The sequence below is a fragment of the Artibeus jamaicensis genome, unplaced genomic scaffold, assembly GCF_021234435.1.
Source record: "Artibeus jamaicensis isolate MK-2021 breed Jamaican fruit bat unplaced genomic scaffold, CSHL_Jam_final contig_252, whole genome shotgun sequence".
Lineage (NCBI taxonomy): Eukaryota > Metazoa > Chordata > Mammalia > Chiroptera > Phyllostomidae > Artibeus > Artibeus jamaicensis.
The window spans coordinates 2,043,147-2,066,395 of NW_026521538.1; the positions used below are offsets into that span (position 1 = coordinate 2,043,147).

Below are 23,249 nucleotides of genomic sequence, written 5' to 3' on the forward strand. Positions count from 1 at the left end.
CTCTTCCCAAGTGCTAGAGTGGATCAGCTTCACTGTGCACTCGTCCTGGCCCGCCCCCCACCTTGTGACTGCTGTCCTGTGGGGCTGCGTGTAGCCAGCGCAGGCCTGTCACGTGGCAGCCTTGACAGGAGGAGCCTGGTTGGCAAGTGGGGCAGCCAAGGGACTGTGGATCACCCAGGCCTGCCACGCCTCCCACAGGCTCAGCCAATTGGCTCCTCCAACCAACCACGGAACTGCCAAGAGCAAGCTGGCAGGGCTCCTGGCTTTGGGGCTGGGAATTGTGGAAGGAGGGCCTAGGCCTCACTAGAGACACCCTTTAGTGTCAGGACCCCGGGAGCCAGCCCTCCGGCTGGTAGAGGGACGTGGGGTTGTGGCCTCTCTCTAGCTGCTCTCCAGAGACAGGAAGACCCCCCCCTGGGACCTACAGGCCTAGCCTTTGACCCTGGGGACACCCAGCCCAGCCTTCACCAGGGCTGACAAGTCAGGGGGCAGCGAATTTTTAACTAGACACATTGATCATTAACAGCGTGGACAAGGAGTCCAAACAGCTCTCCCATTAGGGCAGAGCCTAGCTGGACCCCGGGCCTCCTGTGGAGATGCTGGGCTCTCGAGTCTTGTCCTCTGTGAGGCAGGGGCTGAGCAGGGGCTTATCTAGGAATGTGAGGGGCCAGACTTCAGGGGAGGGGAGGAAGGTGGACATCGCAGGCATCTACCCCCCTGTGACCACTCCCTTCACTGCCACCGCAGAGGTGGACTATGGGAAATTGGAAGAGAATCTGCGCAAACTGGGCACCTTCCCCTTCAGAGGTAAGTGGGCCTGTCCACTGTGGGCTAGGGGGAGATGTGAATGATGCTGCTCTCTTCGGCCAGAGGCCAGAGGAAGGCACGCGGGCTCTGTCAAGCTGTTCAGGACCAGTGGACTACCCTGAGGTCATTTTATTATGGAACAGGGACAGAGGGCACTTGTCTGAAGTCAGGAGATAGGTGGGAAGCTGGCCTGTGACCTTGACTGAACCTCTCCTGCCTCAGTCCTGCAGCTGTAAACTGCTAACGCACCGTCTTAGCTCCCAGCATTAGCGTGGGGATCAGACCAGATAATGGGCGTGAACGTCCTTGTCCAGCAGGCCCTCCGTGCAGGTTCAGGGGCGGCCAGGGTGCCAGGTGGCAGCCCAGCCAGCAGGCTCATTTCCCTCAAAGCCTTGTGTACACTCTTCTGGGCAAAGCCTCCCTTGGCTGAATTAATTCCTGTTCTGGGTCCTCTGACTCACTTCCCCCTGCACACTGGTCTTTCCTGGCTGAGGCCAGGGCCCAGGTCATATCTGTGGCACTCAGCATGTAACACAGCCACAAGCACAATGAGTGGGGGCAGAAGGAGTGGGAAAGCCCTTCCGTCCTGCCCTGCCCACCCTCATCTATTGCTCGTGAGGACTCCCTGAGGCAGTCCTCTCAAGAGCCCTACTTCCCAGATGGGAAGATGAGGCTCAGAGTGACACAGTCACTCGCCCGAAGTTACTTACTAGTACATGGCTGGGCTGGGCCTCGAGCCCCGGTCTCACTGCCCAGCCATGCTGAGTTTCACTCCATCGCACTGGCTGCCAGAGTTCAGGTGATTTCTGCAGCGCCTGGGCAGCACCAGCTTTGGGAATGGAGTGGCTCCAACCGAGGCAGTGAGTGGAGCAGCTAAGAGTGTGGACTCTGGCCCGGCTGGGTGGCTCGGTTGGAATGTCATCCTGAACGCCAAATGGTTACAGATGCGATTCCTGGTCAGGGCACATACCTATGTTGCAGGTTCGATTCCCCATTGGGGCTTGCACAGGAGGAAACCGGTCAATGTTTCTCTCTCTCTCCCTTCCTTCTTTTCTCTCTAAAATCAATGAACAGCCTCAGGTGAGGATTTTTTGAAGGGGGACATGATGGGTTCTAGATTCAAATCAAGCTCTGCCACTGACTTAGCTGTGAGCTAGCCCCTCTAAACTTTAGCCCCCCCACATCTGACACCTGGGAATAATAATGTCCAGCTCATACGATAGTTGGGGGAAAAACCTGGGAGAATGCAAGTGAAAGCATGCTGTGAGTTGTAGCGACACATTGGAACCTACTGATTCCAATAATAACAATTATTAGGATGACAGTACTATTGGAACTGTGGGCAAATCTGTTTTGGGACAGTGACTGCTGGCCTGACCGAGACCCCATTCACATCTCAGTGCTGAAGTGATACGATCCTTCCCTAGGGGACAATGAATGTTCTGTGGCCACACTCACGCTGAGCTGTGGCACCAACTGTTAAGTAAATTTCTGCTGGGGCTCAGGGCTTTGGGGCCCGAAGGTCTGAGCTGAGGCCTTGTTCTCCTGAAGCAAAGTGAGGAGCTCCTTGAACCTCTAAGAGAAGAGATTCTGCTTCACCTTCCAGGTTCGAGGACACCTTAGTGCAGGGGGTGGGGAGGGTAGACTTTGTGTCTGATGTACGCCTGCTGCCCAGAGAATCCACAGAGACCCCGGGTTATTTGGACTCCTTCACCCCCCGCCCCCGCAACTCCTGCATAGGGTACAGTGGTTCCCCGGGGAACGGGGAACGCAGGCAGCAGTAGACTTGGCAGGATGCTAGACTGTCTCCCCTGCAACCCACGCAGGCGCCTGCTCCCACCTCATCTCTGGGTGGGGGTGCGGAGAGAGGCAATGGGCTGTGTAGAAAGAGCCCAGCGTCTGGAGTTAGACGACTGGGAAAGAATTCTGGTTCCACCAATTACAGCAACTTTGGAGAAATCACTAAACCTCTCTAATGAAGTTTCCTCATTTTAGAATGGGACTTGAGCCATAGGGTTCAATGCATTTCTCCCAAGGAGCTCAAGCATGAGGCCCTGGCACAAAACACATGAAACCATCAGGTCCTATCACTGCTCCCAGAACACAGCCAGATGCCTGGGAAGGGAGCGGTGAGCCACCTTAGCTGCAAGATTTGTGCATCACTTCCCTGATCCTTGCCCCACATTGCAGTTCAGCGCTTCTGGACCAAGGAGAGACCCATCCCCTTTCACATTGCCAAGGCCTCCAAAATCGAAAGTCCTCCAAAGAGGGGAACCTGCCCTTGATGAATCAGTGAGCAGCTAGAGACTGGTCAGTGAGCAGCTAGGGAAGGCATTGCCTAAAACTCTGTAGCTCTTTTTAAAAATTTTTTATTACAGTTGATTACAATATTATGCAGTGATTAGACATTTATATAACTTACAAAATGATCACCCCAATAAATCTAGTACCCATATAACACCATATGTAGTTATTCAATATTATTGATGATTGTAGTTCTTTTTATTTTTTTCATTGTTAATTTGAACTCATTATTTGAATAAAGAGTATTCTTTTAGATAACAGAGTTTATCTAAAAGACTAGCAGTGGAATTGCTGCAGAGGGGACGTTTGGTCCTGAACTCACTCCCACAAATAACCTCAGAGATGAACTTTGAGTTGTTATTTCCAGACGAGGTCGCCGGACAAGCACAGCTGCCCTGGCTGCCTGGGGAGTCGATGTTCCCACAGAACCTTGCACTGGCGTCTCACTCCCTTAGTATGTGGACTAGACCATGGTTTCTTTGGATGGGATAGAATATTTTCATGTATATTAAAGCCATTACTCTGTTAAATAAAATGCTTTGTTTAAAATATTACGCTTTTTTTACAAACCCCTTTTGGCATTTTTTTTCGTTTTAAAAAATGTGTGAAATGTTTCTGGGTGGAAAAGAGCGTGGCCCAGGCCTGCTTCCTCCCACAGAGGCCCGGGCACAACGTGGGATTACAGGCCAGGCCGTCGGCTGTCTGTACGTACGGAGAGCCTGGCCAACGGGCCAACCCGCTCACAACATCCCTGAGCCCACCTCCAGGGGTGGGCTGGGCGGTGGTGCTAAGTTCTGGGTTGCAGGTTCATCACTAGGGTAAGAGGTAGCAGCCCCATCCTGGAATGGCCCCAGGGATCTGGGGCCCGGTGACCTCTTTTGTCCTGTTCTTATTTCTCTGTCCTGCTGACCCCCGCCCACCCATTTGTGACCTCATGTTATTCCAGAATGAGCTCCTTTCTGGGCCCCTTTTCCTTCTGGATCTTGCTCCATAGTGGGGCTGGGAGGTGACAGTGGGGGTGGAATGCGGAGGTGGCAGACGAGGGTGGTGGGTGGAGGAAGAGAGAACCCAAAGACTGGAAGATAAGGAAGACTGAGTTGCAGAACCAGTCACAAGCAGAAGACAGAAGGGACTCAGAGTTGAGGAGGCTGCTCTTCCACTGATGTTGGAGACAGCCATCAGGGTGGGAGACAGAAGCTGGACCCTCAGGCAATGTCTGCCAAACTGGACAAGAGGGATGCTGTGGCCTCACCCCACCCGGCCCCCCCACCAGCGAACCTCATAATGGGTTTCATTGCTGAGGCGGGAGGGGCATCCTAGGAAGGGTGCAGCGGGGGGCCTGCCTGCCAGACACCCACAGGGAGCTTGCCCTTTCAAGCATGAAACATACCATCTGGGCTCCCCCACTCCCAGTGTGCTCTTAGCTCTGCCTGCCTGGCGTAGGGTCCTGGAGAACTTCTTGGAGCTCATCCAGCAGCCATCATGCAAGGTGGTGCTGGGGACAGTCCTCTTACTCGGAGGCGGAGGCCTCATACTGTGGCTTCAGAGGAAGAGGAGAAGGAAGATAACTTCTGAGTCTCTACAAGATGAGCACCAGCCACAAAGCACACAAGGCCACAAAGCACAGAACGACAACTGGATCAAGTCTCACTTCAGCCGCCTTTCCGAAGAGAAGCTGGCCACCTGCAGCGGTACCGCCCCTCCGCAGCCTCACAGTGGCCACAGAGAGGCCAGCACCATGACGCTCATGGAGATCGCCACCCCGAGGCAAGGAGAAGCAGGCGCTCCTCGCCACCAGGGGCCCTTCCCTAACAAACAGAAGGTATTTGGATCCTCAGTGGTCAAAGAGACCCACAAGGAGTCCTCATCAACAGATGAGGCTACATGGGCTGCCGTGGCTACTAGCACTAAGGAGATTGATGCCAAGGGACGGCAGCTGGCTAACTCCATGATGCAGCGTGCCGTGGTTTACCAGAATTCGGGCCACGTGGAACCCAAGGACATCAACCAGGAGGAGCTGAAGGCCCTCGGGGAGGTGGAGATAAAGCTGAAAAGCAATTTCCTCACCCAGCGGGAAACCACTGTAGCTGGTATGAACCACACACACACCTTCCATGGCCACAGTCACCATGGCCACCAGGATCATCCAAGCCACCCGAGCCACCAGAGCCACAGCCTGCCCAACCGCAGCCATCAGCCCTATCACCCCTTCGAAGCCACCTAACCACGGATGGAGCGGCCCCTTCCCCCAGCAGGGTTGGTACACAACCACAGGCCTGTTTTCTCTTCCGTGGGACAACCTGTGTGGCCCAGAGTAAGATGCTCCACCCTGATCCCTTCCCTCTTAGGCCCCTGCGGGGGTCCTGGGCCCCTCTGACTTCATGAGTGGGGTCTGCCACAGAGGACAGCCCTTCATGGAGGGAGAGCTGGGAAGAAGCGCAGCAACTGAAACAGACTCACAGGCCCCTGTACCCACAAGTGCTCACCCACTGAGAGAAGACAGATGAGGCAGATCCCAGGAGCAGCTGAGAGCCCTGTGCTGATGCCACAAGCCTGGAACTGAACCAATAAAGCCTGTACACCCTCACTCTGAGTCTGGGGGCTCTGTGGCCAGCCTCGGTGCTGGGCAAGGATATGGGGAGAGGGCTCCTTCTCCCTCAGACCTCTTGACGTGGGCCTTGACCTGGGGCTTTTTCACTGGGCTGATTTGAGACACCATAAAATGGCTTCTGCAATATCTCTAGAGGGCTTCACATCCACCAACCTGCTGTTGTCAGGGAAAGAGGAAGCAGCCAGGAATGGGGGGAGGAGGTGAGATGGACTTCTAGAAGCAAGGAGTAAGCGGGGTGGGCTCTAGGCCCTTGTCCTATGGGTGCCATCCTCACCGGGTCTACGGCCTCTCCAGTCATGTGGCATCTCACCCTGCGGTGCCCTCTCTGCCCGCCTGCTCCCTCGAGCCCCGGGGGTCCCCGTGGTGCTCCCCCATCACCCTTAGAGCCACGGCGATCTATATTCTCTCCTTGCTTGCATTAGCATGGCCAGGGCTGAGATTGCCACTTCTGTTAGTACGACCAGCAGCCCTTCTTTTTGAGGGTTGGTTTGTGTGTCCTTGGTGGGTGCCACGTTCTCTGTTAAGTGTTACAACACAGACCCGTGAGGGAGACCCGTACATTCTCTCCATATTGCAGACGAGGGTCCTGAGGCTCAGAGACATAATCTGCCTGAGATGGCTCAGACTGTCCGTGGTGTCGCTGGGGTTAGAGCCCTGCTTCGGCTGACCCGGACGCCCAAACCCAGGCCCCAGATGAGTCCACCTCTCTCACGCTTATTCCTGTCCTCTTCCCACATGTTCTGACACTTTCTATGCTCCCTGACAAGCCTCCTGCTTCCTCTTTCAGGATCCCAAGAGGCCATTTCTGAGGCAGCATGTGACCCCCAGGGAGGCAGTTAAGGGAGGCAGTTGTCTCCCCCCACCCCGGGAACTGAGAGAAATGGGCGGCACGGCACTGCCCAACCCCTAGTAAGCCCTTCGAATAGAAATTTCTCCCCATTCCCGTCTATTATGGGTTTACTGGTGATTTCCAACCTGTGGGCCTCAAACTCCAGGGAGAAGATGTGTAGAATCATTGCAAAGAATGGATAGATCAACATCCTAAATATTGTCTGTGAGTTTCGGTATAGATTTGGGAATATTTAAATATTTTTTACGATACTAGTAAGTGACTTTATATAAATGCTGATATATATTTGCATATTTAAAATACTTTATAATAAAAACTTAAATTGGAAAAAATGGGATCAATCGCACGGGCAAATGTTGGAAGCTGCTTAATTAGACAAAAGGCAAGAGTGGGGAGTATGGCTTCAAGGCTTACAACATATCTCTGGCCAGTGTGGCTCAGTTGGTTGGAGTGTTGTCCCATAACTAAAAGGTCGTGGGTTCGATTCCCAGTCCAGGCACATACCTGGGTTGTGGGGTTTTCTCCCCGGTCCGAGCATGGGCATGTGCGACCCCTCATCTCAGCACAGATCCCAGTCTGGGTGCACACAGGAGGCAGCCAGCCGGTTCCCCTCGCTCCCATCAATGTTTCTCTCTCTCTCACTCTCTCTCTCTTTCTTTGCCTTTTTGTAGAAGGAATGAAAATGATGTCCTCAGGTGAGGATTAAAAAAACCACTTATCACATAAAATTTAAGATGAGCTAATTGTGACTTCAGAATCTTTACTTTTAAAAAGTTTCCAATTGGCAAAATTCAAATAAAATCTGTAGTTAATATGGTACCAAGGTTAATTCCCTGGCTCTGACACTGTTTGACAGTTGGGTAAGACGCTGTCATTGATGCGGGTTATGTGAGTGATCTTCGGAAACCTCCTCTACCAGTTTTGCACCTTTTCTATACATTTAAAAGCAGTTCAAAATTAAGTCAAAAAAATTTTCAGACAACTTAGCTATGAGTGCATATTAAAATTTCATTACAGTGGCACTGTAAGGAAAATGGTACTAAGCAGCCAACTCAAAAATGGACTCTGATCAGGATATTTCTGTAAGAAAACAGTTAAATCATTGTTGGACTAGCTACAAGGACAGTCAACAGCCACCAGACTCTTGCCCGAAAGTCAGCTGGAGAGGGGAGTGGCCGGTTTCCCAGACCAAGGCTCAATTCCTTTAAAGCTCCCCCAGAAATTGCTTCAGCATCTTGTCAGGAATGTTCATTTCTTCCCTGTGGGAGGTGGTTGTGAATCACATCACAAAGGAGCTCTGCCCCAGGCCGGGTGTGGGACAGCTCTTCTTTGACACAGCGTGCTGTTGGCAAGCCCCTCAACTGGCAGTGTAGGAAGATGTCATGGAGGAAGCGGAAGTGAGGGGGACACCATCCCTGACCTTGATGATTCCAGGCAAAGTAGGGCAGGTGCCATGTGAGGAGAACAAGGTGCTGTGGAGAACACAGGGAGGGGGGCATGGAGGAAAGGCCCTGTGGCCCTCGAAGTCCTGGAGGAGCTGAGACCAGGAGGGTGTTCCAGGCAGAAGAGAACAAAAAGCAGGAGCAAAGGTGTAGAGGCAGGAAGGAGACAGTGTGTCCGGGTGATCTTGACAGTCAGTTTGGCTGCAGGGCAACATTTAGAGATAAACAAAAGGTAGGAGAAACGGCCAGAAAAGGGACTACGGGGCCCAGAGCCCAGGAGGATTTAGGAATGTAAATGTAAATCCATTATATTTCCTCTCGAGAAATTTTGCCTAACCCCATAGGTGGGGTGGAGGAGATTGAAGGGTTTGAGCACCTTTGTGAAATTTTGATTAGGCAACAGGGAAAGGTAAGGAACATGTAGTAGAAGAAGTTCAGAGGGGAGACGTCCAGGGGAGAGATCCCAGGAAGACTTCTCGGAGGAGGTGGCGATGCTGAGGGGCCAAGGGGACGTAACAGTGAGAGAGTCTGTGATTCTTTGTGGCCACAGTAAGTCTCTAGGTTGCTTGCGCATCCCCAGCCCCAGATACCTGTTCCTCTTCCCAGGCCACTCTGACTGCCCAGAACAGTCAGCATAACCGAGGGAGAGAGGCTTTTTGTCTTATAACTGGAGGGGCCTGAGAGGTCCAAGGGCTGCCTCCCCCCCCACACCCGCTGTCCTCGGATCGCACGCTGCCACGCTCCTGCTTGAAGCTGGAGTACTTTCTCCTGACTCTGGAATAAAAACAGCTAACACCGAGTGCCAGGTTCTGTTCTAAGTGCTTTACAACTCAGTTGAGCTTCACAACAACTCTTCGAGCAGGGTGCTCCTATTATCCCTGTTTTTCATTCAGTGAAGCTGGGCTTTGGTCAAGCTAGTGGCCCAAGATGTCATAGCTGGTAAAGTGTCGCTCTACCGCCTTGGTCCGCTTCTCATTTTCCTTGCTCCCACTGGGACTCCAGCCTGTTCCTCTAGTCCCCGCTCTACAACAGCAGAGACACATGGGGCCTGAAACTGGACAGCCCAGTAGGAGGAAGCTCTTGGGGCAGCAGTTCCTAGATTTCAAAGGGCTTTCTTGTAAGTTTCCTTCTTTGTGCGTTTAGGGACAGCCCTCTAAGGTAGGATTGAGATGGTTTTTATTGTCATCCCGTAGAAAAGGAAGTGGCTGCCTTAGGTGGTGTGGCTCAGTGGAATGAATCCAGGCTGTGAACCGGGATGTTGCCGGGTCGATTCCAGTCAGGGCACAAGCCTGGGTTGCAGGCCCAGTCCCCAGTAGTGGGCGTGCGAGAGGCAACTGCACCTTGGTGTTTCTCTTCCTCTCTTTCTCCCTCCCTTTCTCTCTCTCTGAAAATAAATAAATTAAAAATTTTAAAAAGGAAATAGAGACTCAGAGGCGTGATTTCACTGGCTCAGTAGCCAGGTGACTTGCGTCCAGTGCTTCCCTGACTCTTACCACTCTCCCTCCCCAGCCTGGCATTTCTTCCCTCTTAGGGGTCAGGCCTGGGTCAGATGCTCCCTTAAATGACACAAGGAAGAGGCCACTGGGAGTCTTGAGCACAGGGCCTTCCTTCACCCCCCAGAGTGTTAGACCCAGCTGTCCTGCTGTTGAGGCCCCACTGGTGGGGGGCCCAGGGGCCTCTGGAGCTGACCGCTCAGAATGAAGGGGTACTTGGGAGTGAGTGGCTATGGCCGAAGAAGTGGCTGGAGCAAGAAGTCACCTCAGACCCCTTCGAGGAGGGATAAGGAGGGACAGCAGGCACAGTTCCGGGGGGAAGATGTTCTTCCATTTGGCTAAAGAGAGTAGCAAAAGCTTGATCTCTGTCTTTGATCTCCGAATCTGAGGGTGCTGGGCGGACCACGGCTGCCCTGGGGCCCTCTCCAGGCCTGGCGGGTCTGCGAGTGGGGATGACCCACCGGGAAAGCCCTGGGGCCTTATGTAACAAGGCAGGAGGAGGCTCCTACCATCGGCTGCCAGCCCAACACGAAGGAATTGGCCTGACACGGAGGAATTGCTTCTAGGGAGGCAATCCAACAGAAGCCAAATGCTATTTGCCTCAAGATGTTCCCTGCAATCTTAGCAAGACAAGACAAAACAAAACCATGGGAAAAAATGTGAAGTGTCCAGAGCTATCCTGGCAATCTACTCAGTGGACTCTAATGGCCTGTGAGCAGCACGGAAAAGCTCTGTGGTGTCACAGGGACCCTTCATCACACTGTGTCCCCTGGAGATGACTCACGGGAATAGTCTCTCTTGGTCCCAGTGCCAGGAAACTCTGTGTCGCTCCAGGGCAGCTGCCTGCTTTTGTCTTGGGTCCTGCGTACCTGTCAGCCGACCACGTTTCCCTTTCAGCTTTGATTGTCGGGAAGCTCCAAGTCCAATTCATGGCTGGTGGCTCACAACTGCATGGCAGTGGGTTTGAAATCAACATCGTTCCCGAATTTATTGTTTTCCTCTCTAACGCTTCTAGTTACTAATAATCTTGTTGTATTTTATGCTTTATTTGCCAACTATTGAAGAAAATATATTTTGGGGCAGAGAGGAGAAAGAAGAGGAAAGAAAATTTTTTTTAAAAGGAGGCAAATGGTTTTACTAACATTCCTTTCAGATTTAGCTGAACGGTGGCAATTCTGCTGGTCTCTCATGGATATAAAAGCACTGACACCTTTAACTGGTAATATAAGAAACCATTTCAAGACCCTGGCTGGTGTAGCTCAGTGGATTGAGCACGGGCCTGCGAACCAGACAATCGCGGTTCGATTCCCAGTCAGGGCACATGCCGGGGTTGCAGGCAGGTTCCCTGCAGGCCAGTTCCTAGCAGGGGATGCACGAAAGGCAACCATACATTGATGTTTCTCTCCCTCTCTCCTTCCCTTCCCCTCTAAAGATAAATAAATAAAATCTTTAAAAAAAAAAAAAAGAAACCATTTCAGTGATAGATAGAAAATGAAAAAAATAAAAGAATGAAATGTCACTTTTCACCCAGAAAATTGGCAAAAATTAGCGCGGACCGTCCCCAGGGTTGGCGTGCAGGGCACCGACAGACTCCTCTCTGTGCTGATGGGATGGAACCGGCTGATCAGAGAGACGCGTGGCTCGGGCAGGTGCACACACATGTTCGACTCGGCAACTACGCACCTCAGTAAACTGTAGGGAAACTCTCAGGCCTGGGCACCGAAGACTTCACAGAAAATGTTTGTTTCAGCATTGCTAGGAAAAATAAGGAAACATTCTGCCCTGGCCACTGTAGCTCGGTTGGTTGGGTATCATCCCACAAACCAAAGGGTCACAGGTTTGATTCCCATTCGGGGCACATGCCTGCGTTGCAGGTTCGATCTCCACTCGGGCCACATGTGGAAAGCAGCTGATTGATATTTCTCTCACATCGATGTTTCTATCCCTCTCTTTTTTAACTTCCTTTCCCTGTCTCTAAAAATATTTTTTGAAGTATTTTAACTAACTAAATAAAACAAGCCCTGTCTGGTATGGCTCAGTGGCTTGAGTGTCAGCCTGTGGACCGAGATGTCGCTGGTGCCATTCCCAGTCAGGGCACATGCTTGGGCTGTGGGCCAGGTCCCCAGCTGGGGGCACGTGAGAGGCAACCAATCAATGTATTTCTTACATATCAATATTTCTCTCCCTCTCTTTCTCCCTCCCTCCCCCTCTCTCTAAAAATAAATAAATAAATAAATAAATAAAACAAGAAACCATTCTAAATGTTCTCAAGGCAAGAGTGAAAAGTAAAGTGTGGTCTGAGCTCAAATAGAATATTATATAACAATGAAAAATGAACGACTCAGCGTTGCCTGTCCTGCTGTGGACAAAGCTTGAAGCCCAATGTCGGGCAAAAATGGCAAACTGCGGGAGATACATATGTTTGCTTTCATTTCTACAAAGTTTAAAGTGACGAAACCCGTTATGTCTTCCTTATGGGTCCAAAAGTGTGTCTTAAGGGTATAAAGACATGAATGGGAATAATAACCCCTGAGTCAGGGCAGCAAGAGGAGGAAGGAGAACGGGACCAGGGAAGGTTGCCATGGGTGCTGAATACAAACACGTGAATTCTGTTATTACCTCTTCCTTGGGGCCTGGCTAAAACAGCTCATTAAAGCAAAGGAAAAAATGGTGTGAACACTGTTACTGCAGCTGGGTAAACATTCTGGCTGCATCAGGACAAAGATGGGAAGGAAATGTGTGAAAAACTATGGTTTTCAGGAGGTAGGAACACTGGTGAAGGTAACAGGAATGTTCCTTTTGTTCATAAGAGGATGGGAAGGTGACTCTTGATGTGATGTGATCTCTCCTGCAGGCTTTGTGGTCCAGGGCTCAAACGGCGAATTCCCCTTCCTGAGCAGCAGTGAGCGCCTGGAGGTGGTTAGCTGTGTGCGCCAGGCCATGCCCAAGGACAAGCTTCTGCTAGCTGGCTCTGGCTGCGAGTGTGAGGCCATAATGCCCTGGGCCCTGGGGGTGGCTGGGGATCGCTGCACCCCCTGGGGGTGCCTCTTTTGCACCCCTTGCTTGCCCCAGGGTCCTAGCCCAGACTTTCTTCCTCCTGTTCTCGCCCTCCATGGCCTGGAAGGAGGACTCTCTCTTTCCTCCTGCAGCTACACAAGCCACAGTGGAGATGACTGTGAGCATGGCCCAGGTAGGGGCTGACGCCGCCATGGTGGTGACCCCTTGCTACTATCGCGGCCGCATGAACAGCGCTGCCCTTATTCACCACTACACCAAGGTGGGTGTGAGGGGTGGGCAGAGTGTTGAGGTCTGGGACCAAGTGGAGGCTGAGTGAGGGGGAGACTTTGCCTGAGAAGAGGAGGCCAAGAAGCTGGAAATGGAGTGGTGGGCCTGGGAAGGGGAGAAACGCCCCAGGTACCAGCTGTGTGGTGTTGGCTGACCGCCCTAACCATGCTGTTGCTGTTTCCTCCCTTCTCAAATGGGAGGAATAAAGGTACCTTTTTCATAGGGTTGTTGTTAGGACTAAATTCTATCAAATCATAAAGAACTTGGGACTATGTGCTCAGCACATAGAAGGCACTCGCTAGTTACTATCCGTTATCGCTGCTTACAGGCAAGGCACGGAGCACTTGACTTCTAGTCCAGCAGGTGGGACTGGCCAGGACTCCCTGGCCTGGACATGTTGGATCTGAGCGGCTGCCCCTTCCCCTCTTCTTTTTGTCCCTAAGGTCGCTGACCTCTCTCCAATTCCTGTGGTGCTATACACTGTCCCAGCCAACACAGGGCTGGACCTGCCTGTGGACACGGTGGTCACACTTTCCCAGCACCCAAATATCATCGGCATCAAGGACAGTGGCGGTGATGTGAGTGGCAGTAGTTCCTGGCTGAGGGACCACCAACGTCTCTTTTGCTACCAGCTTCAGGGCAGCTCTGGGACCTGCTTCAGTTTGGGTTCTCTCAGTTGGTGGTCTGGGCTTTCCCAGGCAGCCTCCTGGGAACTTGGGAGTACCTCACAGGTGCCTGGGCTCTCATCCGCCCACACTGGCCCAGCCCCCACCCAGGCTGGCCTGGGGCTCTGGGCCCCACTTCACCAGGTTTGCTGTTACAGGTGACCAGAATCGGGCTGATGATTCACAAGACCAGGAAGCAGGATTTCCAGGTGTTGGCTGGATCTGCTGGCTTCCTGCTAGCCAGTTATGCCATGGGTAAGCCTCCCGCTGCTCCCACACTGTGAAGGGTGACCCAGATGCACGCAGGCAGCTGGAAAAGACCATGAGGTCAAGGGCTGGGTCTGCAGAGGGCCTCTGTCAGCTTGCCTGCTCTGAGACCTCAGAAGTCCGGTGCACTGCTGGTCTGGACACTGGGAGCTTGTGAGTGACCTTGTTTTTGGTGGAGGAGGGTAGCCATGTATAAACCCTGGCCTGTCATAGAGATGCCTGCAATTTGCTCTAAGTCCCAAGCTCCCTGCTTTAGTGACAAATTTAGTTCTTCTAATCTCCCATAGGCCTTGAAGTCCTCTTCTGTATCCCAGAGTCGATTTTCCTCTCTCTGTCTGGTTCTAGGCTAGAACGAATGCTCAGACCTGTGAGGCTGGACCAGGGATCTTCAGTTGCCTGATCAGACTCTGTCCCAGTCCAGGACACTAGGAATATTCATTTGGGGTGAAGGTCCTTGGGTTCGGGTTGGATTGGAGCCAGAGGGAGCTGTGGGGGGTCAGGGGGAAGAGCATGTGCTCCTTCGGTTGACACAGATTTAGGTTACTTTTCCAAAGCTGCAGGGTCCCATCCTCTCTGGTCTGTGCAGACCTTGGCTCGTCACCTAGATCCTTGCACATCCCCCTCTGCATATGACCTTGCTAAAGTTACAGGGGAAGAAGGGGGTATTCAGTTATGCCTCATTCCTGAGACTGGGGTAGATGGAAAAGCACAGGTTCTGGAGGCTGGAGGAATCTGACTGGAATCTCAGCCCTGTCGTTTATTCACTGTGTATCAGTGGGCAAGGTACTCAACCTCTCCAGGCCTGAATTCCTAAAGCAGGGAAGGTGGGAGGGAGCACTGGCCCTCCGTCTGCCATCGTGCTTGGCACATAATAGGGATTGGATAAATGGCAGCTATATTAGCCCATTCCTAATTGCCTACTCTCTCCAGTTTTGAAGCCTCTCTGCTTAGGGTCACCCCTAATTAGCCTCAGCATCACACTCACAGGCTGGCAGAAGTGGCAGGGCCCTCTGAGATCATAGCCAGCCCATATTCACTGCCAAGTGAGAACAAAGAGGATCAGAGGGTTTGTGACTTGTCCAAGTTCATGCAGCCAATGGGAGGAAATTCCTGGTGTCCTGTGTCCAGAATGCTTTCCATTCCCCCACTCCTGTTCCAGGCTGAATTCACATGGGGGGGGGGGTAAGATTTCAGAACAAAGGCTTCCCATTCATTTCACCCCCTTCCAGGACTGGTGAGTCAGGGGGCTGGTGGAGTGTGGAGGTGTCAACTGTCAGGTGGGATTTGACTTTTTTGGGAGGAGGGGAATGCAGGGGAGCAACTCTCCTTGAGTTAGCCTTCAAGCTCTGCTCTCTGACCCTCAGCCTGTGGGGTTCTGCTTCAAACATGATGGCATCATTTCTCTCTGTACCCTGCGGACTTGCAGAGTGGACCTTTCACACGGCCACCCAGTGGCACAGAAATCCATGTCCTAGCTCCCCAGAACAAAGAGGTCCCTGGGGCCAGAGTTTGTAACTCTCTGAGAGAAGAGGCTCTGGCTGATGTTCTGCATCTCACTCCGGGGCAGGAGGTGTGGGGGGCATATGTGCCCTGGCCAATGTCCTGGGGGCCCAGGTGTGTCAGCTGGAGCGACTCTGCCTCACAGGACAATGGGAAGATGCCCAGGAGCTACAGCACCGCCTCCTCGAGCCAAACACTGCGGTGAGCTTCCTGCCAATGGCAGCAGAGGGTTGGGGGTGGGGATCTCCTCACTGGGCTGGGAGCCAGGGTGGCCGCAAGCGTCCCCACTCATCCTCTTTTGTTTCAGAAAGTCTTTTCAGAGAACGTCCCTGTGGGAACTCCTTGTGCCTCCCCAGAAAATCCTGACTTCAGATGAAGTTGAGCCCCAACTTAAGTGTGCATTAGAATTCATCTAGGGAATCTGGTTAAAACTGTGATCCTTTAGGCCCAGGCAGGCATAGGCACTGAGACAAGGATGACAAGTGATTGTGACATAAGTCATCCTGGGATATTATGTAGGGATGCACGACCTAGAGAAAGGGGCCATGCCCTTTATGCCAGCTTTATAAGGGGCCAGACCCCTTATTCGTTTTTAAAAACGAATTAACAAAACAAACAAACAAATCCAGCCAGAATGATGGCGAGAATGATTGGAACACTGGAGGTGTTCAGAGCCCAGCTTTCCCAGGAGAGTTCTGTCGTCAGATAATCCGTTCTGTAGTCAGACCATATACCCCAGGTCTGGGCTGGGCAAGTCAGGAAGAGCGGAGGTAGAAAGCTGTCAAGTGCCAGGCAATGCTGTGTGGAGCTGCACTGGAGTCTGAGGCAAAAAAAAAAAAAAAAAAAAGCGTGCCCCTAGAGACATGTTTTTCTGTATGTTTTAGATGAACACAGTACAGGCAGAGCACGTGCACCCACGTCCCAGTCTCCCCAGTGTCAGCTACATCCCAGCCAGGACCCCGACTGACTGAGATAGTCAAGACAGCACTTCCATCAGCACCAAGACCCTCCAGGTCCCTCTTTACAGCCACAGGAGCTCACTTCCTGCTCCTGCCCCCTTTCTAGCCTGTGGCAACCACAAATATGTTTATCAGTTTTAATTTTGTCAGTTCAAGGCTGTTATATAAATGAAATAATATAGTCCATAACCTTTTGAGATTGGCTTTTTTTCCCACTCGGTACAATTTTCTGGAGATTCATCCACATGGTGCATGGGTCAATAGGTAGAGCCTTTTTTTTCATTGTTGTTGTTTACATACACTTGTCTCCATTTTTCCCCCACGGCTCCCCCCACCCCCACCGACCCCACCTCCTACCCAGGTGGTTCCTTTTTATTGATGAGTAGTTATTTCATGGTATGGCCACACCACCACTTTGTAGCCATTCCCCTGTTGAAGGATAGCCAGGTGTTTCCAGATTTAGCTATTCAAAGCTGCTAGGAACATGTACTTATATGTTTTTCATTTTGGGGGAAAGGCATACAATTGCTGGGTCACATGATGGTTGCATGTTTAGCGTTTTATAAGAAACTGCCAAACTGTTTTCCAGAGTGGCTGGAAAATTTTTACATTTTCATTGGTGTAAATGTATCAGTGATCTAATTTTTCTGCATCCTTACCAGCATTTAATCATGTGACTATATTTTATTTTAATCCTTCTGATAGGTATGTGGTCCTTGTGGTTTTCATTTGCATGTATCTTATGGCTAATGCTATTGAACTTGTTTTCATGTATATATTTGCCATCCGTATATGCTCTTAGATGAAATGTCATTTTATGTCACTTGCCCATTTTCTAATTGGATTATTTTTTTCTGCTGAGTTTTGAAAGTTCATTATATCTTTTAAATACTAGGCCTTTGTTAAATATGCGGTTTGCAAATATTTTCTCCCAATCAGTAGCTTGTCATTCTCTTAAATGTCTTTCGAACAGCAAAAGTTTTCGATTTCGATGTCCAGTTTATCAATATTTTTTGTTTATGCTTTTGATGTTAAGTCTAAGAACTGTTTGCCTACCAGCAAATTGTGAATATTTTCTCCAAATTTTTTCCTAAAAGCTTTATAATTTTATGTTTTACAAATTTTTGAACTACCAGTATTTTGAGTTAATTTTTGTGCAAAGTGGGAGACTTAGATCTAGGTTCTATTTTATTTTATCTAATTTTATTTATTTTTTAAAAGATTTAATAAAAATTTATCTTTAGAGGGGAAGGGAAGGAGAAAGGGAGAGAAATATCAATGTATGGTTGCCTCTCGAGTGTCCCCTGCTGGGAACTGGCCTGCAACCCAGGCATGTGCCCTGACTGGGAATCGAACTGCGATCCTCTGGTTCACAGGCCTGCGCTCAATCCACTGAACTACACCAGCCAGGGCTTTTTTTTTTTTTTTGCCTATAGATATACACTTGCTCCAGCAGCAGTAGTTGAAAAGGTGATCTTTCCTCTGTGGAGTTACTTTTGTGCTTCTGTCAGAATCAGTTGGGTGCATTTGTGTGAGTCTATTCACGGGTTTGATACTCTTTCCACTGATCTACCCTTCGTGATACCCTGCAGTTTGATTACTGTAGTATATCATAAATCTTAAAATCAGGCAGACTGATTCTTCCGACTTTGTTTTTTTGATATTGTTTTAGGCAGTCGAATTCCTTTGTCTTTCCTTATAAATTTTAGAATCATCTGGTCCACATCTACAAATATTCTTACTGGGATTCTAGTAGGAATTGGGTTAAACCTGTACCAATTTTGAGGCAATTGATATGTTACTTATGTTGTCTTTGAATTCTTCAATGTGACATATCTCTCCATCTGTGTAGACTTCCTTTGATTTATTTCATCAGCATTTTGTAGTTTTTGGCCAACAAATCCTGTACAAGCTTTGAGAGATTTGCACCTAAGTGGCTCATATTTTTTTTAATGATTATAAATGGTACTGTATTTTTAATTCCACTGTTCATGAGCTCATGGTTAGTGTATAGAAACACCATTGATTTTTGCATGTTTATCTTGTATCTTAGGACTTTGCTGAACTCACCTACTAGTCCTAGGAGTTTTTTGGTAGATTCCTTGGGGTTTTCTACAGACAATCATATCCTCTATAAATAGGGGTGGTGTATCTTCTAGTTCCTTTCTCGCCTTATTGCCCCGGCGAGGACTTCCTGCACAATGTTGAGCGAGCGTGGTGACAGTGGACACCCTCACCTTGTTCCCGATCTTAAGGGAAAACACCCAGCCTTTCTCCATTAAGCCCAGTGTTAGCTACCGTTTTCTGTAGCTGCTCATTATCAAGTTGAGGAAGTTCCCTCGCCATTCTAGTTTCCAGAGTTTTTTTAAAGTTGTTAATGGGGATTGAATTTGGTCAAATGTTTTTCTGCATTGACTGATATGATCATGTGATTTCTTCCCCCTTTTAGCCTGTTAATATGGTAGATGACACTAATAATTTCCAAATATTGAGCCAGAATCGCACCCCTGGAATAGACCCGACTTAGTCATGGTGTGTAACCTTTTTCATATGTTGCTGAATTCCATTTGCTAATATTTTACTGAGGATTTTTCTGTCTCTATTCATGAGGGATACTGGTATGTAGTTTTCTTCCCTCTTTCTCTCTAGCGCTACCTTTGTCTGATTTTGGTATCAGGATAAAAGTAGCTTCATAAATCAACTGGAAAGTATTCCCTCCTCTTCTGTTTTCTGGAAGAGGCTCTGTAGAATTGATATCAAATCTTTTTTACAGTTTTGGTAATTCTCCAGTGAAACCATCTAGGCCAGGAGATTGTTTTGGGGGGAGTTTTAACATTTTTTCAGCTCTGCGCTCGGCCTCCACTGATGCAAGCTGGGCTGGGGAGGGTGGGAGTGCGTCCTCAATGCTCCCGCGTGGCCTCTGAGGACACCTTGCGTGGGTCCGCAGGGTCTGGCCTCCCTAAGGGCGGACTGCGGACAAAGCCAGAACTCCTCACTAGGCCTCCTTCACAGACAGGGAGGAGCACTCTCTTCTGCTAAGTTGTGAGACAGAAGATCTGGCTCCCTGTTCAGAGCCAGGCCTGGGTGATGGCGGGGACACAGAGTTTTTGAGGGGTGGAGTGTGGCTGGAGTAGAGTGGTTGTTATCTAAAAGTTTTCCATCTTGCTAGGCTGCTCCATTCCTTGGCTGGAGAGAATGGCCTTTTGTTGGGGCTTTTATTGTCTGCATTCAGTGGCATTTCAGGGCCGCTGGCTCCTGAAGCTCCATGGCTGGGCCAGCTGCCCCCGCACAGTGCTGTTCCTTGCTCCTGAGGTCCCCACTCGGTCTTCCTTCTCTCTACCCTCCAGTCCTTGTGATGCTTGTTTTTATATAATGTGCAAGGATTTTTAGTTGTATGTATTAGGAAGAACGGGGAAAAGTACATCTATTTCATCTTCTTGGAAGTAGAAGCTCTAGCTAGTTTCTTAAATGATGATTTTTTTCAACCTCCAGACCATTAAAAATATTGAAAAATTTTAAAGTAGGTATATTAAAGCTCACACAAAGCATTCTTTTAGTTTTAAATATTTTATCTACACCCCAAACATAATTTGTTATAATTTTACTTCCCCGGCTTGAATGGAAACAAAGTTATGAAAACAATTTTTCCCCAAATCTACTTCTAGAAAACAAATTAACTATGAAAAAATACACAGGTTGTGGATTTGATCTCCAGGCAGGACACACAAAAAAAGAAGCAACCAATGAATGTGTAAATAAGTGGAACAACAAATAGATGTTTCTCTCTCACTCTCCCCCCTTCCTCTGTCCCTATAAAATCAATTTTAAAAAATGCACAAGCCCTGGCTGGAGTGACTCAGTGGAGTGAGCAATGGCTTGCAAACTGAAAGGTCACTGGTTCCATTCCTGATCAGGGCACATTTGCAAAGCAGGTTGCAAAGCAGCTCCCAAGCTGAGGGTGTGCAAGAGGCAACCAATCCATGCTTCTCTCTCATGTTGATGTTTCTCTCCCTCTCTTTCTCCCTCCCTTCCCCTCTCTCTAAGAACAAACAAATAAATAAATGAAATCTTTTAAGTAAATGAAATCTTTTTAAAAAATTAAAGGTATACAGGAAGCTTACTGCCTTATTTTGCCTCAGGCTACAGTATGGCAGGGCATGTTTCTGTTGGATCCTGTCTTCATTCAAAACTTTGGTACTTTGTTCACTATGGATACTTTTTCATTGATTTTGATTTTTTAAAAACTGCATTAACTATTTACCTTGATGACTGCGTTTTCTGGCATCCCTACCCCTTAGGTTTTGCATCTGAGATGAGAGTCCCAGACTGAGCGAGGCCATGTTTTTCGTTTGGGTAAACTGATGAGAAGGCTCCAGATCTCCTCACACTTTGTATCTTTACCTCAAAGGGGCAGACTAACTCAGATTTAGAGACAGGACAGCTGAGGAGGCAAGCATGAGTCGCCCTGGATGTGAAGGTTCTTCTGGGATAGGATGCTCTGCAAATAGGAAGCAAGAACTGCAGAAATGAGGACCTTTCAGCTGAGTCCCATGGGGCACCTACTGGCCAGTCCACAGAGGTGGGACCTCTGCTCTCCCACCCCCATCCACCTGCAAGAGAGAAGGTCCCAGAACCTGTTTACCACTTTGACAGGAAGAGAAGCTTCCACGATGTTTGGGGTCTGGTCTAAGAGTGGCATTTTTCTTGTTCAATTCTTGTGACAGGGGACAGGTGTTGCCATCACGTCATTTTATAGATGAAGCAGCTTGGGCTGCCTCTTGGGAAGAGAGGGTGCTTGCTGCCATCCGATGCTCTGCATGCCATCCTGCCTCACCCTGTGCTCTGCCCCTCCTCTGTCAGCTCTGGGCACACACTCAGGAATCCCTGGGACGCCTTCCTGCTGCCTGGGCTGTAGGCTCAGCCACCCCAAGAGGGGCTTGATGTCACCTTATTTCCCAGCCCTGATCGAACACAATGTCCTGCCTCGCCTCCCCACCCAGCCAGGCTCCTGCCCTGGCTATATTTAGGACTTTGCATAGTCTTTACCACCAAAGCATCCAACCCTTTCCCAGTGTCTAAACAGGGGCAAATCAGAGATCTTCAGGCTGCTGTGGTGGGAGGAAGCTTTTCTCTAGGCCTTTCTTGTGTCCACGCTGTCCCCTACGTCTTTTCCGCCCCACTCGGGTTTTAGGTGAAGTGCCTGGGTTATGAGAACATCATGGCTGGGTGGGGCCAGGCCTGGGAAGACAAGGGGCTTGCTAAGGCCTACTGGCCTCCAGTGCTGAATAGTTATTAGCCACTCTTTCATTAGGCTGCCAACATTTTTACCCCAAACCACCTTTATGTTTGTCTGTTTGTTTATCCTCCAGAAGCCCATACTTCTAAGGCTTTCCCTTTCCTCCAAATAAAGCTTTTATTAAGTAATGATACTTTCCTAGTTTTTAGGGACTCAAAAGATTCATCTGTTGCTTCTGATCAGCATGAAATAACCAGTTGCTATGCTAAAAGCAGATACTTGATGCATCATTTTCTGTAAAACTCAGCATGATTTTAAGTAAACAGTAGCCTTAGGTCTGTCATGACAATGGAAAAGACTAGAGATCATGTCCAGCCCTCTCCTTTTTTTAGGCAAGAGAACTTGCTCAGAGCTCACAAGTTAATGATAAAAGATTGTACAATGAAACGTCTGTGGACAGAGATGCATTATTTTCCCCATGAGAGCAGTTAGAGTTGGGCCAGGGAGGACCCTGCACAGGGAGTGGCGGTCTGGCTGTGCCTGACTTCCCAGGCCTGCTGTGCTGAGTCAGGTTCCGGGGAACTGGGCTGCAGACTGGTCACATTCTAGCACCCAGCCTGTAGCGTTGCTTTCTCTCCTCCATGTGGGATGGATTTTTCTCCTCAAACCAAAGGAGGCCTCTTCCTCAATTTGAGGTTTCAGCATTGTGTTCTCTATAGCTGGCCTGCCTTCTGGTCTCTAATCTGGATTCCCAATCTACCCTGGGTGTCGTAGACTTGGTGGAGTTATTTCAATGACGGAGAAGGACAAGAACCCCAACTTTCTGAGAGTGACCCATGTCTCAGTCCTGGGTACATCTGTGCAGGGGTTCCCCGGACTCTTCTAACAGGCCCTGCTTCTCAGGTGACCCGGCGCTTTGGGATCCCGGGGCTGAAGAAAACCATGGACTGGTTTGGCTACTATGGAGGCCCCTGCCGGGCCCCCTTGCAGGAGCTGAGCCCTGATGAAGAGGAGGTACTGCGCAAGGATTTCACCAACAATGGCTGGCTCTGAGGGCAGGGATGGGAAAGGCAGGAGCTCATCCTCAGCCCCTGACTTGCATCTGCAGCCCAAAAGGGAACGGGGGGACGCGGGGGTTGGAGTCCTTTCCTGCTGAAGTCCTCCACGTGCCTCGGACCAGGGGCCATGCACGCTCATTCCCTATGCCCATGGCCCCCTGGCTTCTTAAAACTGTGCCCTAAACTCTGGGTCTCCAGAGACCTCAGTCTGGGCAAAAGCAATTGTTTACTTGTCTTTCCACTGTGGATTCCCACGGCCCAAGACACACGAGCCAAGAGCCAGAGGGGAAGGGCAGGGGCAGCTGGGCACAGGAGGGCTGCGTGTTTGAAGGGAGGGCTACCTAGACTTGGGGGTGCAAACCTGACTCTAGCACAATGCAGGGGGAGCCAGGGCCACTCGGAGAACCCAGTTCTGACTCTTTCCAGGGGAAGTGATCAGATAAATGTCACTTGTCTTTGAAAGGTACCCCCAAGACACATTCCAGCCACAGTGCCCTTTTCTAAATCCATGTTGATTCATTTCACATTCTTATCTCTGGCTTTGATCTCAACCGGCAAGGGCACAGACAAGCCAGAATTGGTAAATAATGACACCTAGTGGATAAATGTTACATTCTGGAAGGCTGTTGCCATCAATCCAGGTCTGAAACGTTAAAGAAGGGGGTTGGCCTGAGACAGGACCATCCTCTTGCCTATGGGTACTGTGCCTTTATTGTTAAAAATAATTACTTTGTTATTGCAATAAAGTTTTCATAAGCTTAACTAGTGTGGC

The 23,249-nt window shown here is 49.9% G+C and overlaps 2 protein-coding genes across 5 annotated transcripts; both read left to right on the plus strand.

Annotated features, from left to right (window-relative positions):
- The first annotated feature begins 289 nt into the window (after window positions 1-289).
- On the plus strand, window positions 290-23,239 carry HOGA1 (4-hydroxy-2-oxoglutarate aldolase 1). 4 transcript variants are annotated; one of them, XM_037138951.2, is made up of 7 exons: window positions 290-807; window positions 12,362-12,490; window positions 12,657-12,784; window positions 13,236-13,370; window positions 13,616-13,712; window positions 15,292-15,425; window positions 16,109-20,475. In XM_037138951.2, the coding sequence occupies exons 1-7, from the start codon at window positions 597-599 to the stop codon at window positions 16,193-16,195; spliced, it is 921 nt and encodes a 306-aa protein (XP_036994846.1). In that variant the 5' UTR covers window positions 290-596; the 3' UTR covers window positions 16,196-20,475. The 4 variants fall into 4 exon arrangements, with proteins under 4 accessions (XP_036994846.1, XP_036994847.2, XP_053518433.1 ...); XM_037138952.2 differs by lacking the exon at window positions 16,109-20,475 and adding an exon at window positions 15,532-16,051 and having other exon boundaries at window positions 291-807; XM_053662458.1 differs by lacking the exon at window positions 16,109-20,475 and adding an exon at window positions 20,482-22,313 and having other exon boundaries at window positions 292-807.
- On the plus strand, window positions 2,066-10,970 carry CUNH10orf62 (chromosome unknown C10orf62 homolog). The gene is made up of 2 exons (XM_053662468.1): window positions 2,066-2,070; window positions 4,414-10,970. Exons 1-2 carry the CDS (start codon window positions 2,066-2,068, stop codon window positions 5,333-5,335), a joined length of 927 nt encoding a protein of 308 aa, XP_053518443.1. The 3' UTR covers window positions 5,336-10,970.
- Window positions 23,240-23,249: the final 10 nt, after the last annotated feature.

Bases quoted from the DNA above. Each gene is read 5' to 3' on its own strand.
- HOGA1 (XM_037138949.2), top strand. From the start codon at position 597: ATGCTGGGCTCTCGAGTCTTGTCCTCTGTGAGGCAGGGGCTGAGCAGG. The intron at 12,785-13,235 runs GTGGGTGTGAGG...TTTGTCCCTAAG, and splicing joins TTATTCACCACTACACCAAG to GTCGCTGACCTCTCTCCAAT. The intron at 13,713-15,291 runs GTAAGCCTCCCG...ACTCCGGGGCAG, and splicing joins GCTAGCCAGTTATGCCATGG to GAGGTGTGGGGGGCATATGT.